Source organism: Bos indicus x Bos taurus, chromosome 5 (assembly GCF_003369695.1).
Source record: "Bos indicus x Bos taurus breed Angus x Brahman F1 hybrid chromosome 5, Bos_hybrid_MaternalHap_v2.0, whole genome shotgun sequence".
Lineage (NCBI taxonomy): Eukaryota > Metazoa > Chordata > Mammalia > Artiodactyla > Bovidae > Bos > Bos indicus x Bos taurus.
Window position 1 is genome coordinate 28,759,752 of NC_040080.1, and position 20,255 is coordinate 28,780,006.

The 20,255-nt window shown below is 39.1% G+C and overlaps 1 protein-coding gene across 4 annotated transcripts in view; it reads left to right on the top strand.

Moving 5' to 3' along the window:
• The window catches only part of PIK3C2G (phosphatidylinositol-4-phosphate 3-kinase catalytic subunit type 2 gamma), a 664,807-nt gene extending 648,099 nt beyond the window's left edge, over positions 1–16,708 (top strand). For all 4 annotated transcript variants that reach the window (XM_027541447.1, XM_027541446.1, XM_027541448.1 and 1 more), the window contains 2 exons: positions 3,461–3,586; positions 15,397–16,708. In XM_027541447.1, the coding sequence (XP_027397248.1) occupies positions 3,461–3,586; positions 15,397–15,549 (279 nt within the window). In that variant the 3' untranslated portion in view covers positions 15,550–16,708. The remainder of the gene's footprint in view (positions 1–3,460; positions 3,587–15,396) is intronic.
• The last annotated feature ends 3,547 nt before the right edge of the window (positions 16,709–20,255 follow it).

The window sequence follows — 20,255 nt, forward strand, 5'->3', positions numbered from 1 at the left end:
TTTAAAATAAAAATTTAGTTCATATAAACATAAGGGTGAAATGAGAAGTGTTGATGAAAAGACACCTAGTGATTTCTTTAACATATCAGATGAGATCTTTAAGGGGCAGGTTACAGTCCCAGTAAGAGGAGCAAGGGAAAAGTGTTGATAAGACAACTGCTACGGGAAAAAAGTGAAAGTGAAAGTTGCTCGGTCATGTCCGTCTCTTTGCAACCCCATGGACTATACAGTCCATGGAATTCTCCAGGCCAGAATACTGGAGTGGGTAGCCTTTCCCTGCTCCAGGAGATCTTCCCAATCCAGGAATGGAACCCAGGTCTCTCACATTGCAGGTGGATTCTTTACCAGCTGAGCCACAAGGGAAGCCCCAAAATACTGGAGTGGGTGGCCTATCCCTTCTCCAGCAGATCTTCCCTATCCAGGAATCAAACCAGGGTCTCCTGCATTCTAGGTGTATTATTTAGGGGGAAAAAGGATTTTCTTAAAGACTTGAGAAATCCATGTCTGCATATTTACAGCTGCTAAGGACAGACTAACTGTGCTGCTCAAATCAAATGCATCCCTGACTTAAATTGTTCTATTATTCTGAAAACAATAGGATATTCAAAGATCTTGTCAAAGACACTAATTGGAAACAGAAGCCCAAACCTTTAATTAGTAAATGCCTGGTGAAAGCTGGTATACAAAATCCTTTTTCTGTTCTCTGATTGGGAGCTTATCCCTCTGTGGGGAATCCTTGAAATGTTCTGAGAAGGAAAGTGACACAGTCAAAACAGTTTCCAAGAAGGTTAAATACAACAGTGATAAACAGAATAAATGAGGGAATGAAGTGGGAAGACTGGGACACAAAAAAGGAACTGAAATCTAATTATAAGGTAGGGAATAAAGATCTATGGTGGCAGATGAACTAAAGCAAAAAGGGAGGATGTTGATCTTGGTACATACTTGGATTTGAAAATCAGTGACAAGGGAGATACTGGAGAAATGAAACTGTATCATTTAATACAATTTCAACAGGCTGAAAAAGAAATCGATTTTGGAGTAATGAGGAAAGTGAAGATGAATTTTGGTTAGAGTGTAACCTACTTGTAGAGCTCTTCATAGGTCACTAGACTGGAATCTGAAGGCTGAATTACAGATTCCAATTTGGGAGTCATCAATATCAGTGGTTTTCAATTGGGGTCAGCTTTGCCCCCCAGGGGTCATTTAACAATGTCTGGGGACATCTTTGCTGTCACAACTAGCAGGATGGTATTGCTGCAGGCTGGTAGGTAAAGGTCAGTGATGCTGTTAAAGTATCCTCTGTGCACACAACAGCTCCCTACAACAAAGACTCACTTGGCCCCAAATGCCAATAGTGTCAATGTTGAGAAATCCTGCTCTCAAATGTCAGAGTACATTAGGGCTATCTAGTCCAATCAGTGCATATAGTGTATTCTTATTCAATTTATAGAAAATAAAAATAGTAGGAAGCATATATTGGATCTTACTCTTTCAGGCACTATACTCACATTACATGGTTTATTTTATTTAATCTTTTGAATCCTTTGAGATCAACACCACCTTTATCTCCATTTAAGAGGTTAGGAAACCGATCCACAGAGAAGTTATCTACCAAAAGCCACACGGTTGAGAAATTTGGGGGCCCAGACTGCAACCAAAAAGCCCCTCCCAGAACCACAATTCTAAGATGTCACCACTAAGATGACACATACAGTGATTATAGGTATGGAATGCTCAAGCCCAGTGGTAGGAAAGAGACAATTACACAGAGCAGAAACACTTTACTGCCTTCATTTCTCTCTCTTTCTCTGTCTCTCACACACACACAAAATCAGCTCTCTCAAATATTAATAGCAATGTTTTTCTGTGTCACAGAAAAGTCCATTGTGTCATTGACAAATTCCAGAGCTCCTCCTGGGGGAGGGTTTTGAGTGGAGCAAGGTACCTTGAGCACCATCCAAAGCAGCAGTTTTGATGATCTTAGCATTTGGACATGTGCATGTGTCCAGATGTATTTTATCTAATTTGTGAATAATAATAAAGACCCAGATTCTCCTGATGACATGATTTTTACTATGTAAATTAGAACAGAATAGAAGTTAGTCCTATAATAATGTATATCACATTTCCTTACTCTCCTTCCTTTCCAATATGCTTTTCTAACTGCCAAAGAACGATGTAAAATTCAAGCTAATGACCTTGGGGGTGGCACTGGATGTTCATGTGTGATTGTCACTGTCATTCACAGAATTTGTTGAAAACTACTGATTTAGTAGTTAGGATGTATTCACCAAGATAAGCATTTAAACTCCTCAATTGTGACTTTCAAATCATCCTCTTTAAATGTAAATTACACAAACATTTCTCATTTTATCAAGCGAGATAGGCACAGCTTTTAGTACAATTTTCTCTCCATTTGGTTACAAAGATAGAACCCATTTCTCTGAAGTACAGTTGTTTCCAAACTTTTAAAAGTATACTCTGTCTTCAAATTTATTAAGAAATAAAAATATTCATAAGAAAAAAGGTTGAAAAAGGGAGACGTTCTGAAGCCGTTGGGGAAGTTTGGGGGGAGGAAGGCTGGAGAGCATTGATCCACCCATCAGGCTGGAACTCACACAACTTTGGGAGCGCCACAGAACACAATTTTAAAAGGATCATCCAATATATTTTAGGATAATTTAGATCAGTGCTCCCCAACATTTTTGGCACCAAGGACTGGTTTTATGGAGGACAGTCTTTCCATGGACTGGAGTGGGGGGTGGTTTTAGGATGATTCATGCACATCACATTTATTGTGGACTTTATTTCTATTATTATTACATCAGCTCTACCTCACATCATCAGGCATTAGGTCTCAGAGGCTGGGGACCCCTGACTCAGATAATAAAATTATTAAAACTATCTTAAAATCTTGTAAGTAGGTCTAATTGATATTTTATTTTTTTTTTTAATTTTATTTTTAAACTTTACATAATTGTATTATGTAAATATGAAAATATGATATTATGCAATATACATGTCATTAAGTGCTACATCTTATTTTAGGTGTTAAACTTGAAATTTTTTTTTTTTAATTTTCAAGTGGTGTACAGTCCCCTGAGGCACTCAGGTCCTATCTCAGCCAGTGGCTTATATTCATCTCTTGACCATTTCTGTCAAAAATGCAAATTTCATTTTTACTACAAAAAACTAAAGTAACTCATACTTACTGGAGTTTTAAATGTAGCTCTCTGAAACAGTGCTTAATTTAAGATGGACTGTTTTACTCCTTTAAACTGTATTTTGGGATTCCTTTGGAGCCGTGATGTATTTCTTTTGATTGTTCTCTTCTTTTCTGGTAAACAGTGACTGTAATAAATCTCGATCCTGTCTTTGGTCTAGATATTTAGTAGCCATGTATTTGTTTTCTTTGATAGCTGCGCACATTAATATTTATAACCATTTTTCTCTGCAGCATCTCCCAGATGGCTCCACGCCCAGCGCACATGTTGAATTTTATCTTTTACCGTATCCCAGTGAAGCCCGGAGGAGGAAAACAAAATCTGTTCCAAAATGTACTGACCCCACTTACAATGAGATTGTAAGTATGATTCATCTCTTGTCCAGTCACTTTGTATTTTTTCTTACCATTTTTCAGCTTCACAATGAAATATGGAAAATCTGTAGTAATTGGCAGCATTATTTCATAAAGGGAAGATGTTTCCCAAAATAGCCACTGTGTGCCACTCACTGTTCTTGATGCTATAGGAATAGGAAAATACAGCTTTCAAAGTGCTTATGAACCAATTTTCAAATTGTGGCTAGCTTACAGCAAGAGCCCAAGACTTTATGGCATTTGTTTTGCCTCCTAACATTATCCCTGACTCCATCTTGTTTTCTCTAATAAGCTTTTCTTTCCCTCGTTTTCCTTACCTGATAACTTTATCATAGTCTAATCTATTGTAAACATTATAAAATCTCCTTTGAAAAACTGAAAAAAAAATAAGTACAAAGCACAAATTATATTAAAGTTAATTTATATTATATTCAGCTCTCTAATTCCTTTGTAGTATACAATCTGAACATCCGATCCTCTCTTTTTTTCTACGGCAAACCCTACATTTCCCTCTTGATTCCATCCTTTCCCATCTCCTCTGTAGCTTGCTCACTTGATTCTTTGCTTACCTTTCCAGTGGGTTGTCTTACCCACTGGATCCTCAACTCCAAAATCTTAAAAAAAAAAGTCTTCAACTCAGCTTTTATAAAGCATCAATTTTTTCTTCTCTTGCTATCACCTCCACACTTTAGCAAACTTGGCATATTTCCTGCTCTCTGTTCATCGCCTCCTTCTCACCACTTAATCCTTTGCAATATGGATTCTACCTTGACCAATGCTGCTTTGTTCAAAGGGCACCAGAAGACTCCTGATTGTTCAGTCCAGTGATCCAATGGGCTGTCCTCTCCTGAGCACTTAGACAGCAACTCTATTAACTTCTTTCTCTTTCTTGACACCTCCCTTTTGCTTCTTGAGCTCTGCCTTTTAAGTCCCTTGTTTTCTTTAACCACTCTCTCATTTTCCTTCATTGCCATTCTTCCCCTGAAAATATTTATTTACTGGAGTTCCATGATGTGACCTCATCTCTTCTTGATGTATACACTCAAAATGATCTTATGGATCTACAGATTTTCATTTATTACCTACTTGAAGCTTGCATCTCAATTATTTCCTCAAACTCTAGCTTCTTTCCTAAGCTCTAAACCTGTGTGTGCATGTTCAGTCGTGTCTGAGTCTTTGTGACCCTGTGGACCCACCAGGCTGCTCTGTCCATGGGGATTCTCCAGGAAAGAATACTGGATTGGTTTGCCATGCCCTCCTCCAGGGGATCTTCCCAACCTAGGGATTGAACCCAGGTCTCCAGATGGCAGGCAGATTCTTTATCACTAAGCCACCAGGGGAGCCCTTTAAACCTGTAATTTTACCTGATTATTGAAGAGCCCCTGAGATGTCAGGGAGGGTGGGAGGGAAGCTGAAGATGAAGGGGATACATGTATACTTATAGCTGAATTCACATTGTACGGCAGAAATCAACACAAGATTGTAAAGCAATTACAAGAGTAAGTTAACAGTTAGTGACTCAGTTGTGACCGACTCTTTGCAACCCCATGGACTGTAGCCCACCAGGCTCCTCTATCCATGGAATTCTCCAGGCAAGAGTAGTGGAATGGATAGCCATTCCTTTCTCCAGGGGATCTTCCTGATCCAGGGATTGACTGGGGCTGCCCGAGTCCTTTCTGAGTTGACTCAGATGCTCATCTGGCCTCACTTCTCTCTGGCTGTTGGAGGAGGTCTCAGGTGTTAGCCACATGTGTGCTTGATGTTCTTTACCACATGCTGCTGGCTTCCCAAACAGCAAGTTATCCAAGACAGAGACAAAGATGCCACACTACTTTCTGAGCCACCAGGGAAGCCCAAAGCAATTATACTCCAATTAAAAAAGAAAGAGCCCCTTTAGGATGCCTCCTAGGCCCTTTTAAACCAGGTTTCCCTCCACTGTCATCTCAGAAGATACTAATGACATCACTCTCTTCCTCACTCACAAGTCCAGTTAATCCCCAAGTTTTGTCAGTTTCACTTGGGCAGTCGTCTGTCTCTTCAATCCATCTTCTCCTCTGTGTCCCATAACTGTGTCTCTGGTGAAAGGCCTCATAACTTTGGCTAATATAATAGCTTCCTATCTGCCCGTCTTGCGCTTTTCAATTAAATCATTCAAATTTCTATCTAAAGTGTCAAAAACTACTCATTTTTATTGCTCTCCTACATAATTTTTTCCAAATGTTCCTTACTACCTACTGGATAATATCCAAAATCCTAAGTGTGGCATTCACAGCCCTTCAAATTTGACTCAGTAATTTTCCAAAGTTGTCTCTGGAGCAGTATCATCCTTATATACCTTTAAAATTTTTTTTGTTTTGAGATAATCGTAGATTCACAAGCAGTTAGAAGAAACAATATAGAGAGAATTCAAATACCCTTCAACCACTTTTCCTAAAATGGTAACACTTTGCCTGACTATTGACAATATCATAATCAGGAAATTAACATTGGTACAATTCACTGACCTTATTAGGATTTCTCGTTTTACACGTGTTCTTATGTATGCGTATATTTAGTTCTGTACATTTATATCACATGTATAGGTTTGTGTGATCACCACAATCAACCAAGGTCTAGGCCATTCCATCACAATGATTCCTGGTGCTGTCGGAGTAAAGCCACAGTCACTCTTCCCACTCTAACACTCCACGCCCAACTCTGGCAATGCTTAATATATTCACTACCTCTATAATTTTGTCATTTCAAATGTTATATAAATGGAATCATACAGTTTGTAACATTTTGAGGTTGGCTTTTTTCTTTTACTATACATCTCACGAGAGATCCATCCAAGTAGCTGCATGTATCAACAGTTTGTTTTCGCTGCTGAGTAGTAGTCACGGCAGGGAGGTATGAAAGTTTAACTATTTACCAATTAAAGGACATTTGGGTTGTTTCTGACTGGGGACTACTGCAATACAAAGCTGTTCTGAACGCTGATGTATAGATTTTCGTGTAAATATAAGTTGTAATTTCTCTAAGAGAGATGCTCAAGATGTAATTACAGGGGTATATGGTAATGCCACATATAGTTTTTTCTTTTTTTAATTTTATTTTATTTAACTTTACAATATTGTATTGGTTTTGCCATATATCAAAATGAATCTGCCACAGGTATACATGTGTTCCCCATCCTGAACCCTCCTCCCTCCTCCCTCCCCATACCATCCCTCTGGGTCGTCCCAGCGTATAGTTTTCCAAAGAAATTGTCATACTCTTTTTCCACACCATTTTACACTCCCAATGCAATATTTGTGCTAGTTTCGCTGCATCTCTGCCAGCATTTGGTATCATTTTTATTTTATCAAATAAAAATATCACTTTTTAATTTTAGTTCATTTGACAAGTAATGAGTGATAGCTCACTGTGGTTTTAATTTGCATGTATCTAGTAGCTAATGATCAGAGAATGAATGGCACCCCACTCCAGTACTCTTGCCTGGAAAATCCCATGGACGGAGGAGCCTGGTGGGCTGCAGTCCATGGGGTCGCTAAGAGTTGGACACGACTGAGCGACTTCACTTTCACTTTTCACTTTCATGCATTGGAGAAGGAAATGGCAGTCCACTCCAGTGTTCTTGCCTGGAGAATCCCAGGGACGGAGGAGCCTGGTGGGCTGCCGTCTATGGGGTCGCACAGAATCGGACACGACTGAAGCGACTTAGCAGTAGCAGCAGCAGTAGCTAATGATGCAAATTTCTTTTCATGTGCTTATTTACTATCTACATATCTTCTTTGGTGAAATATGTCTGTGTGTCTTTGTTCATTTTCTAATTAGAGAGTCTACATTTTTACTTATGTTTACTATTGACTTTTGAGATTCTTTATATATTATCAATAACCTTTGTCAGATATGTGGTTTGCAAATATTTTCTCCAAGTCTGTAGCTTGACTTTCCATCCTTTTCTCAGGGTCTTTCACAAGTAAAAGTTTTTAATCTTGATGAGGTCCAATTCATCAGTTGTTTTTCTCTTATAGACTGCATATTTGGTGGAAAGTCTAAGAACTCTTCACCTAGCACTTTCTAAAGATTTTCTCCCATAGAAAGTGAGTCACTCAGTCGTGTCTGACTCTTTGCGATCCCATGGACTGTAGTCTACCAGGCTTCTCTGTCCATGGGATTTTCCAGGCAAGAGTACTGGAGTGGGTTGCCATTTCCTTCTCCAGGGGATCTTCCTGACCCAGGGATCGAACCCAGGTCTCCTACATTGCCGGCAGACACTTTACCCTCTGAGCCACCAGGGAAGCCCAAATATTTTATAGTTTTATATTTTACATCTAAGTCCATTATTCATTTTGAGTTGACTTTTGAATAAAGTGTGTATTTTAGGTTAAAGTTCACTTTTCTTTTGCCTATGAATGCTAATTATTCCAGCACCATCTATTGAAAAAGCAATTCTTCCTACATTTAATGTCTTTTGCACCTTTCAGCACCTTTAACAAAAATAAGTCAGGAACATTTGCTTGCTCATGCCCTTCCACTGCCCCACACTTAGTCATATTCTCCAGTCACATTACACAGCTTGTCACTCCCTGAATAATCCCTGTGACCTCTGTGACTGAGCTCATGAGGCTGTTCACCCTCCTGCCCTTTTCTGCCAACTTTGAGGTTCCCCTCAAATATGGACTCTGTGAACCACTCTTTCCTCCCTGACTCTTATACCACATTTACCATCTCTTGTTCAGTCCTACATAATTATTTTTTTCTTTTAGTACACTGAAAACTTCTTGAGGACAAAGAAAAAGTTTTATCTTTCTTAGTATCTCTGAAACTTAGCTATTTCTTTTGTTTTTTTTTTTTTTAACTTTACAATATTGTATTGGTTTTGCCATATATCAAAATGAATCCACCACAGGTATACATGCGTTCCCCATCCTGAACCCTCCTCCCTCCTCCCTCCCCATACCACCCCTCTGGGTTGTCCCAGTGGTTCGATGCACAATACTGAAACTTAGCTATTTCTTAAAAGATTTGTGGAATTAAATATTTGGGGTAATTCCATAAGTGACACTTTTTGTGTATGTGGAAAAATGTAAAACCAGCAAACATTTATATATATATATTCAACTGTATGTATAATTTAGTAAGGAAAGATACTTTGACATTTTATTATTTGCCATGATGTCAACCACTAGAGATATATGTACATGCTCAGTTGCATCCAACTGTTTGCAACCCTATGGGCCATAGCCTGCCAGGCTCCTCTGTCCATGGGATTCTCCAGGCAAAGATACTGGAGTGGGTTGCCATGCCCTCCTCCAGGGCATCTTCCTGACCCAGGGATCAAACCCACATCTCTTAAATCTCCTGCATTGGCAGGTGAATTATTTAGCACTAGCACCACCTGGGAAGCCCATAAGTCTATGCATAGCAAACTCCAATTCATACATAATCCAAATGAGCAGGAAGATGAATTCATGTGTGAGTAAGTGACTGCCTTAATAGTAACGATCATCATGTAAACAAATTTGTCAAGGAAGTGGTTGAATTTAGAAAGCCATGAGAAGAAAAAGACATCTTTTTTAGGAGTCCTTGTTAATATTTTAATAAGTATTCTTTCTGAATTATGTCTCTTTCTCTCAACAGACACATTCTCTAACAAAAATGGGATCATATTGTACCTATTAATTTGTTACCTGCTTTATTCAATAAGCATATAAGACTACAGTATTTTAATTTTTCTCCCATTATGCTGTGTCTGTATCAATACAAGAATATTTCTAAGAAATATCCCACAAAAGGGTACCAGTTCTAACTGTGGTTTTACTTTCTCTCCCCTTCAGCTATACTATAGGCTCCCATCTCTTTGCTAAGTCCCCTCTATTATTTCTGTGCATTCTTAGCAACACCTTATACAGACGTCCTCATCCCTTCGTATCCGCAGGGGAGGTTAGCTCCGGGACTCCTGAGCATACCAAAATTCTCGGGTGCCCAAGTTCTTTCTATAAAATGGCATATTTGCATATAACCTATACACATCCCCCATTTACATTAAATTGTCTCTAGGTGACTCATAAGAGTTGATACAATGTATATGCCATGCAAATAGTAGCTGGTAGGCAACCTATTCAAATTTGCTTTCTAGAACTTTGGAAATATTTTTCCCTGAATATTTTTTGATATGTGGTTGATTGAGTCCATGACTGCAGAGCTCATGGCTACAGAGGGCCAACCATTTGTGTTTTCTGAGGAGCCTGGTAATTATCACATGGCATCTACCTTGTATTTAACTTCTCCCGTTTGCTTCCTGAGGGCTGCTATATCAGGGACTTTGGGATTTCTCAAACTGCCAAAGCCAGGCAGAGATCTGGGGAGTGGGAGAGAACGACTTCACTCCCCTTCTTATATAAACCTCTTAGAGGAATTCAAAGGGAATATCATATTGCATCACTTCAGAAAGCTTTTCAGGAAAATAGTTCTTTGAGGTGTTATTCACAAGCCTCTTTCTCCCTAATACTCAGACCTGAGAGAGGCTGGGTCAGGACCACTGCCAAGTGTCCCTTCAGCATCTACCCTTCAGATACTAAAGCTCTGATACAAGGCCAAGTTTGTCACCTTGATGCTCTCCAGAGTGGCTCCCAACAGGACTGCCTGCAGCCTTCCTGAAAACCCTTCTCACATACAGAGCCCTGTGGTGGACACGACTGGGCTCAGGACAGGGTGGGGCTGGTGGTCGGAGTGCCCCCAGAACTTCCCTCCAAGTCTTTCAGAAGCAGAGTGGGCTGCTAACGCCGCTGCCACTGCTCTTTCTACTCTACTGTCTTTGTTATCTGGTTGAGAACCATCATTTTCCAATACAATATTGTAAAGTAATTAACCTCCAATTAAAATAATAAAAAGTAAAAAAAAGAACCATCATTTTTAATGACTCATTAGAAATAGATTCAATTTTAAAAATTAATTATATTGTTATCGTCCATGTATCTTGCACATTGTATTCCTTTTTTTTTTAATTGAAATATAATTGATTTACAGTGTTGTGCCAATCACTGGGCATATAGACTCACTTATACATATAGAGACATTCTTTTTATATTCTTTCCCATTCTGGTTATGACAGGATATTGAATATAGTTCTCTATGCTATACAGTAAGGCCTTGTGGTTTATCCATCCTGTATCTAGTAACTGACATTACATTCCTTTCTTAGACATTATCCTAGAGGAGATATTAGAAAGGACAGAATAAGAATGTTCTATGTAGTTCACGTGCCTTAAAATATCCAGCATGTGCATGAATATCTAGCATAGAACGCGGTGAATGGTACACTCAGTAAGCAATGGTTATTGTTGTCTATAGCATCCTCTCATTCCATACTCATAAAGTAACGATAATTCTTTTTGTAGAGGAAGACCCTGAGGCCCTGAGGTAGATATTTTGATCAGGGTTAGGTAACTAAATTTCAAGCCCAGAAGCACCTGATTCCAAAGCTCTGACTGGCCCCATTAAACTTTCTGTGCTGTCCCTCCCTCGCTCTACCCGCAGAGTCCTGGCTTTCAACTCTGCCTTTCACAGTCACCTCTCCACTCCTTCTCTCACCAGCCCTAAGCACAATTCGGTTTCCATACTATTTTCCTGCCCTTGCAATCCTTCAAACACTCTTTAGAATTATTTACTAGAACTTGGTGTCAAATGACATAGTGAATGCTTGCATATAAGTTAGTAGATACTAAATTACCCTAAACAGTGTTCTACTTGATATAACAGTTTCAAACTTACACATTCAGTGTTTGTCAGAGGGCAGTGAAGACTTGACACATGCCTCAATGGCACCCCACTCCGGTACTCTTGCCTGGAGAATCCCATGGGCAGAGGAGCCTGGTGGGCTGCAGTCCATGGGGTCGCTAGGAGTCGGACACGACTGAGCGACTTCACTTTCACTTTCCGCTTTCATGCATTGGAGAAGGCAATGGCAACTCACTCCTGTGTTCTTGCCTGGAGAATCCCAGGGACAGGGAGCCTGGTCGGCTGCCGTCCATGGGGTCACACAGAGTCGGACACGACTGAAGTGACTTAGCAGCAGCAGCATGGGTAAAAAGTATTACAAAGTGAAATTAAAAGAGCTGTGTATTTTTGGTTCTGTTTATATTAAGGCAGAATACATATTAAATCATTTGGTGAAAAGTCTCAAAGAATATAGTCATCTGCATACATCTCTAGCATTACACACTAATTATTCATTGCAATGAAGAAAAAAGTGCTTATTTTTAAAATGTTACAGATGAAGTAAAGCAATTAGAATATATGTATATATCATCTATGATGTGCAATGATTACATGTTATAAAACAGTCACTTTCAAGAAAAATAGCTTTTACATAATAAAGCATAGGAAAAAAATCCATAGTAATATAAACTTTGGAGTTTAAATGTTTGCATTTTAACCAGGAAGGCAATTAATTCCTAGCATCGAATATTAGAGAAATTCTGCTTGCTAAATAGCTGGAGACTCAACTTTGTCTACCACTGTTATTTCCTGTCAGCTAAGGTAAAATGGGCTTCCCTGGTGCCTCAGCTGGTATAGAATCTGCCTGCAATGAGGGAGACCCAGGTTCGATCCCTAGTTGGGAAGATCCCCTAGAGAAGGGAATGGCCCTCACTCCACTATTCTTGCCTGGAGAATTCCATGGACAGAGGAGCCTGATGGGCTACTGTCCATGGGGTCACAAAGAGTCGGCCATGACTGAGCAACTAACAGTTTCACTTTTCAAGTCAAAAATACCAAGAAATGACTGTTCTTTTTTTGTGTATTTGATGGATCTTTTTTGGTTATAATTCATTAGTGTTTACTATGTACCAGGTTTTGCACCAAGGCTAATTATATTCATTCTCTCATTTTATTCTTCTTCACAATACTAAAAGGTAAATATTATCACCATATTCAAATAAGAAAGTTCATTCAGATGGCCCCCAACTTGGGCTGGTTCAACCTGAAATTTTTTGAACTTACAGTGGTGCAAAAGCGGTATGCATTCAGTAGAACCTGTACTACAAATTCTGATCTTCTCCCAGCTTATCAGTGCGTGGTAGAATATTCTCTCCTGATGCTGGGCAGTGGCAGTGAGCCACAAGTCTCAGTCAGTCACGCAATCATGAGAGTAAACAACCAATACTCTCACAACCATTTTGTACCCAGCCAGCCATTCTGCTTTTCACTTTCAGTACTGTATCCAATAAATTATATGAGACATACACACATTGTTATAGAAGAGGCTTTGTGTTAGATGATTTTGTCTAACTGTAGGCTGACATAAGTGTCCTGAATGCATTTAAGGTAGATGAGGCTAAGCTATGATGTTCGACGGGTTAAGTGTGTGTGTGCTCAGTTGCTCAGTTGTCTCCGACTCTGCAACCTCATGGACAGTAGCCCTCTAGGCTCCTCTGTCCATGGAATTTCCCCAGGCAAGAATACTGGAGTGGGTTGCCATGCCCTCCTCCAGGGGATCTTCCCAACCCAGGGATCGAACCCGGGTCTCTTATGTCTCCTGTATGGGCAGGCAGGTTCTACCACTAGCGCCACCTGTTCAGTTTACCATGGGTTTATAAGCCCATCTGGATGTAACCCCATTGTAAATGGAGGAAGAACTATCAGATCAGATCAGTCGCTCAGTCGTGTCCGACTCTTTGCGACCCCATGAATCACAGCACGCCAGGCCTCCCTGTCCATCCACCAACTCCCGGACTTCACTCAGACTCACGTCCATCCAGCCATCTCATCCTCTGTCGTCCCCTTCTTCTCTTGCCCCCAATCCCTCCCAGCATCAGAGTCTTTTCTAATGAGTCAACTCTTTGCATGAGGTGGCCAAAGAACTGGAGTTTCAGCTTTAGCATCATTCCTTCCAAAGAAATCCCAGGGCTGATTCCTTCAGAATGGACTGGTTGGATCTCCTTGCAGTCATAGTGACAACAGATTTAAATAAATATGTATCATAGATATGTTTCTTAGAAAGTTACATCTTTAGCACTAATTTATAAGATTCCCAGTGTTCTGAAACCAGATTTTCCAAAAGCCTAATGGTCAGAGCTATTCCATTTTTTTTTATACACTTTGAAGAGCCCTTTGTCTATTTCCTCTGTAAAATAGGAATTGAGTGTATCTGCCGAATGTGTTGTGGGGAGGAAAATGGAGGATAATTTAGACAGTTCAAAATAACCACCATAGAGAAGAGGAAAAGGAGCTTACTCTGAAGTCCTGGAAAAATAGGTGTTCAGGAGATAAGAGTGATTCAGAGTCCACGTTAGACTTCTCTTTGCCATTAAAGATGAATTACATCAGTAAGACTTTGAAATTTTTAAGGCAGCCCTTAAAATCCTTTACTATCTGGGGGAACTCAAGAACTTAAGTGGAATAACTTGAATAAGCAGTTCTGCCCTGAGAATCCCATGGACAGAGGAGTCTGGCAGGCTACAGTCCATGGGGTCTCAAAGAGTCGGACACAGCTGAGGTGACTTAGTACGCACACACAAGAATTTAAAAGGTAATCTCCTGCCTGGAATGGGAGCAAGATAATAGAAGAGTAGGTAGCCAGGAGCTGTCACAAGAAGTAATATAGACTGCATCAACATCCTGTATTGTATGTCATATCCCTTAATTGAATTATTATTTTTTTGATAAATAAATCACTGCTCAGAGCTGCTGGTAGATTCTTTAGTGGAATTTCATTGATATCTTAAGATGGCCAGAAATCACATCCATACACACTGAGCAGGCTTCCTAGAAGATTCAAGGCTTTCCTCTCAATTTGTTTCCTCTGATTCTTCTTTGCATATAAAGCACTTCTTTCTATCTTGTAGCTTCACTATAAAAAGCAAGCACATTTGTAGCATCATATGAGACTCCTCTAAATGTGTTATAAGGAGTTTCCTTGGCAACCACTTTGGGTTTATACACAGCAATCTCCTCCTATTATGATGTATAACTAACTTCTTGATCCTGCAGTTTTTAAAGTTTCTTTACCACTGCAGGAACACAGTGATAATGCCTGTAACTTACTTCTTGGATATTATAAATCGCAGTTGAATAGCTCTCTCTCCTTAAAAATAGTTCCATGACTAGTAAATGAAAAGAAGAAAGACACAAAACTGTACACACAACATAATCATAGCTCAGAATCTAAAAATTGATTATATATAGAAAACAAAAAGCACAGCAAAATGTTAACTATAATTATCTCCTAATGGTAGAAATATAAAAATGTTCTTTTATATTCATTTCTGTTTCATCCCCATATTTTACTTAATGAGCATATATTTTCATAACTAAATATTAAACAATTTTAAATTAAAGTAACCATAGTATGACTGCTTCACATGGAGAAGGAAATATTGTTGGACTACATTAACACAAGGAAATCATGGAGATTGGTCTGATTTCCTCATTAGCCTTCAACAAAGAAAAATAGTGTTCAAGGCTCCATGCTGCACATAAATTCAAGGACAGTTAAAAGGTGGTAAGTATTTAAATTTCTTCCTAGAGAATGATTTGCAACCTTATTAAATTTGGGATAGACAATTATTAATGGAATCAGAGTAAATTTTAAGCTTCTTAAGAAATACTTTGTCATTAAACTCCTTCATGTTAGCAGAACCTTTAGCTCTTCAGAATTAAGAGTTAGAAATGAAAGATTCTAACAACATTAACCTGTCCATTCCAAGGTACAAAATATGAGATGCAATTATTTTGTTAAAAGAAATATTTTTTAAAAGATGCATTTAAGCATATCTAATTTATATTTTCAAAATTCTCTCCCCTTTCAGGTAGTATATGATGAAGTCACAGAGCTCCAAGGACATGTCTTAATGCTTATTGTAAAGAGCAAAACCACGTTTGTAGGAGCAATTAACATCCAACTCTGCAGTGTCACACTCAATGAAGAAAAATGGTATCCACTAGGTAACAGTATAATTTGAGCATTGCTTTGAACATACAGATTCATTAACTACTCATATTTTTTTCACTTTTGGGCCTCTCTATCACAAGATCAGGACATTTTTTTAATCAAACGTAGTGTGGTAAATTAAGGACACAGAGAAAAGAAATCAGAATCAATGTTTTTAGTTATTTATTCTCTGTGTATTTCACTGTTTTCTTAGAACCATTTCTCCAACTGATTGTGTAAATTCAATATGTAAAATAATAAAAGGATATTTTAGTGTATCTTTTAAATCAAACATGCGTGCACTTTATAATTATGTGCCTATAGTTAAAAGCAATACTTTTAATGTAGTTTTCAAAAAAAAAACAAAGCAAATAAATCTTATCACTTCAAGACCTAAGTATATCTGAAACAAGTTTTTAAAATCTGAATTAAGTATATATACCTATACATCCACTTATAATCTTATATGTATTGAAGGCATTAGTAAGCTCTGGCAGAATACTATAGTTATTTTCTAACAGAAAAACCAATCATAAATGCCTAAAATTCTTAAATCCAATTTTTGGAAGAATTTTTGTAGTTTTTCACCGTCTTCAATACTCATCACCACTGGATATCACCCAATCAGAGGCATTATCACATTTTAAACTGTGGTATACCTTAATTCAAAGATCTCAAACTCTGAAACCCTCCCCTCTGATCAAAACATCTTTTCTGTACAACAAAAAGTTTTCTTACTTCTGAACCTACTTTCATACCCATCGTGACCTTAGTAAACAATCCTGGAGGGACTTCCCTGGTGATTCAGTGGTTAAGAATCTACATTGCAGTGCAGGGGACACAGGTTCGATCCCTGGTCAGGGAACGAATATCTCACACGCCACAGGGCAACTACGCCCTAGTGCCTTACTATGGAGCCTGGGAGCCCTAGAGCTGTGCCCCACAACAAGAGGAGCCATCGCAACAAGAAGCCCACGCACCACCACCAGAAAGTACTCCAGCTTACCGCAGATAGAGAAAGCCCTTACACAGCAGCAAGACCCAGTGCAGCCGTAAATTAACTTTTTCAAAATCCTGCAGATTTCCACCTGCAAAGTAGGTACAAATCAAGGCACTTTATCATATTTTTTAAGAGAATTAAATTGCTTTAAAAAATTCCTGCCAATTAAATTATTAAAACCCTTGCTTTACTCAGCGTTCTCCTGTGTGTATGTTAAAAAGGCAACTTAAGCTCTTTTTTATACAGTCATTGGCGTAAACATGTAAAAGACTGTACATTTATTCATTGAAAATACATGTGTGCCTAGTGTGGGCTGATATGGTCTTGCTCTGAACACATGATCATGTGAGTCAAATCATCCATAATCCTCTGGGCAGTGACTGGGTGTTTCAGGTCGATTCCCTGTCCTTTTCTAATAGAGTGATTCCATATCCTTCTCTCTGATGAAACCCCAGAACCCTCTACCGTAATCCTCACTCTCAGTTGATGACTGTGTTTCCTACTTCACTTAGAAATTGGAATCAGTCCACGAGCATATCTACCCACTCAGCACAGTCTACATTCCACCTTTCTACTTATTATCATAGAAAAACCACCCCAGCTCCTACCCAAAACCAATCCCTCAGCTTGTACATTTGACTCCAGGTCCTCTTAGCTCATGCATTGGCAAGTGGTTCTTTACCAATTGTGCCAGCTGGGAAGCTCTTGGATCATAGAAAAAGCAAGGGAATTCCAGAAAAACATCTACTTCTGTTTCATTGACTGTGCGAAAGCGTTGACTGTGTGGATCACAACAAACTGTATAAAATTCTTAAAGACATGGGAATAACAGACTACCTTATCTGCCTCCTGAGAAACTTGTATGCAGGTCAAGAAGCAACAGTGAGGACCAAACCTGGAACAACACATTGGTTCCAAATTGGGGAGGAATATGTCAAGGCTGTATATTGTCACCCTGCTTATTTAACTTATATGCAGAGTACATCATGTGAAATGCTGGGCTGGATGAATCACAAGCTGGAATCAAGTCTGCAGGGAGAAATATCAATAACCTCAGATATGCAGATGACACCATCTTAATGGCAGAAAGTGAAAAGGAACCAAAGAGCCTCTTGACAAAGGCAGAAGAGGAGAGTGAAAAAGCTGGCCTAAAACTCAACATTCAAAATACAAAGATCATGGCATCTTGTCCCATCACTTCATGGCATAGAGATGGGGAAACAATGAAAACAGTGAAAGGCTTTGTTTACTTGGGCTCCAAAAACACTGTGGACAGTGACTGCAGCCATGAAATTAAAAGGCGCTGGCTCCTTGGAAGAAAAGCTATGAAAAACCTAGACAGTATATTAAAAAGCAAAGACATTACTTTGCCAACAAAAATCCATCTAATCAAAGCTATGGTTTTTCCAGTAGTCATGTATGGATGTGAGAGTTAGACTATAAAGAAGGCTGAGCACCAAAGAACTGATTTTTGGTTTTTTTAAAACATCAAGGTCTCTTTATTTATAACAGGTAAAAACTGCAGTAAGGTCATCTAATATACAATTAAAAAAAAAAAAAAAAAAGTGTAATTACATCCTTAACAAAAGGACAGCCAGCATGTTTTCTTCCATAGCACAGAATTACTGGTTTGTCTCCTGGTTGGTCCTCATCATCTGGTACATTTTCCCCCCAGGAATTTCCTTTTCAAAGGAAGACGGTCTTCAGGGCAAAAAATGTTTGTCAGACTCTAGTCCCAGTAGTATATATTTTATTCACTTATAGATCCATAACCACCCCACCCCACGCTATCTTGCTCCAGCCTTCCTTGAATTCCTATTGACATCAGTCATTTATTACAACTCTCCCCCAACATTTATTATAACCCCCCAAGTTGTATTTACAGTTAAGAAGAATCTGTAAATACCACAAAACGACTCAGCTGTTAGTGCACAGAAGTCAAATGATCCTCTGAAACACTGAAGTACATTTCTCAAGCTTTTGGTAAACAATTATATGTTCATTTAAAACACAGACAACATTCCTTAGACAAACATAACTCCTGAAGCTCATCTGGCAAGACAAATTGCTTTGTATTTCTTAGCACAATAAAATGTATCTTTGGAAACTGAGAAGAACCAAAATTATTTAAAACAATAACAGAACACCACACATAAAAATCACACAACAGTTTGACTGATACATTGAAATTCTGTCAAAATCGATTTTCAGTGAGGCTTTGCATTTCAAATAGGCCAGAAAAAAAAAATGATCCTAAAACGTGTATTTTATACATGTGACGTTTCATCCTCCAAAGAGCTGTTTTTCTCACTTGAAGTTTCTAAATAACATTTAGAAAAAGAAATATTATAAGAGGGATTATCCAGCTCAGTCGAACTGATGGTTTTGAACTGTGGATTTGGAAAAGACTCTTGAGAGTCCCTTGGACTGCAAGGAGATCCAATCAGTCAGTCCTAAAGGAATCAACTCTGAATATTCATCGGAAGACCGATGCTGAAGCTGAAGCTCCAATACTTTGGCCACCTGATGCAAAGAGTCAACTCGTTGAGAAAGACTCTGATGCTGGGAAAGATAGAAGGCAGGAGGAGAAGGGGATGACAGAGCACAAGATGGTTGGATGGCATCACCAACTCAATGGACATGAGTCTGAGCATGCTGGGAGATGATGAAGGACAGGGAAGCCTGGCATGATGCAGTCCATGGGGTCGCAAAGAGTCAGACATGACTGAGGGACTGAACAACAACAACCTCTTACCTCCTCAAAAACAGTACTGGAATTCTCCTCTATGCAAAAGCATCATTTCTTTATTCTCTTCTAGACAAGTCTCTTCAACATACATGGTTACATGATGGAACAACTATTCTAAAAAATATCTCAGCACTTCTGTCTTCTTTCCAAATATTCATCTAATTGACTGGCTCTTTTCTGCAGCAGAACTTTTCAAAATGGTTGTCTCTAATCTCTGCCTCCAGATTTTCTCTTCTCATTTTCTCTCAGATCATTCCAAGTAGATGTTTGTCCCAAACACTTCAACAAAACTGCTTTTGTCACGATACCTACTGACCTCCACAAAGCTAAATCCAAAGGTCAGTTTCCAAACTGATTCCTTTGGATTTAGCTATTTAGTTTCCTTGGGATTTAGCTATTTAGCCCTGATCCAAACTTACCTATCAGCAGCATTGAAATACACAGTCAATAACCTTCTTTCTCAAAGCTCTTCCTTTGGCTTCCAGAATACAACACCCCCTTGTGCTTTCCTTCTATAACACTGGTCCCTCCTTCTCAGTCTTCTGTGCAGGAGCATCTCCACAGTCTCCAATGTTGAAGTGTCTAGGGCCCAGTCCTTGGTCCTCTTCTCCATCAACTTCCACTCCCTACTGGTCTCATCCCATTTTGATGGCTTTAAATATCATATGCTACATACGTGCTAAGTTGCTTCAGTCATGTCTGACTCTGTGACCCATGAACTGTAGCCCACCAGCCTCCTCTGTCCATAGGATTCTCCAGGCAAGAATACTGGAGTGGGTTGCCACATCCTCCTCCAGGGTCTTTCCAACCCAGAATCTTTCCAACCCAGGAATTGAACACTTATCTCTTATGTATTCCCCAGTTTTACAACTCCAGCCCAAAGAATGGCCAGGATGATGGAGTAGGAAGACTCTGAATTCGCCTCCTTCCATAAGCACACCAAAATAACAACCAATTACAAAGCAACTCAGCTATTTCTAAAGACAGC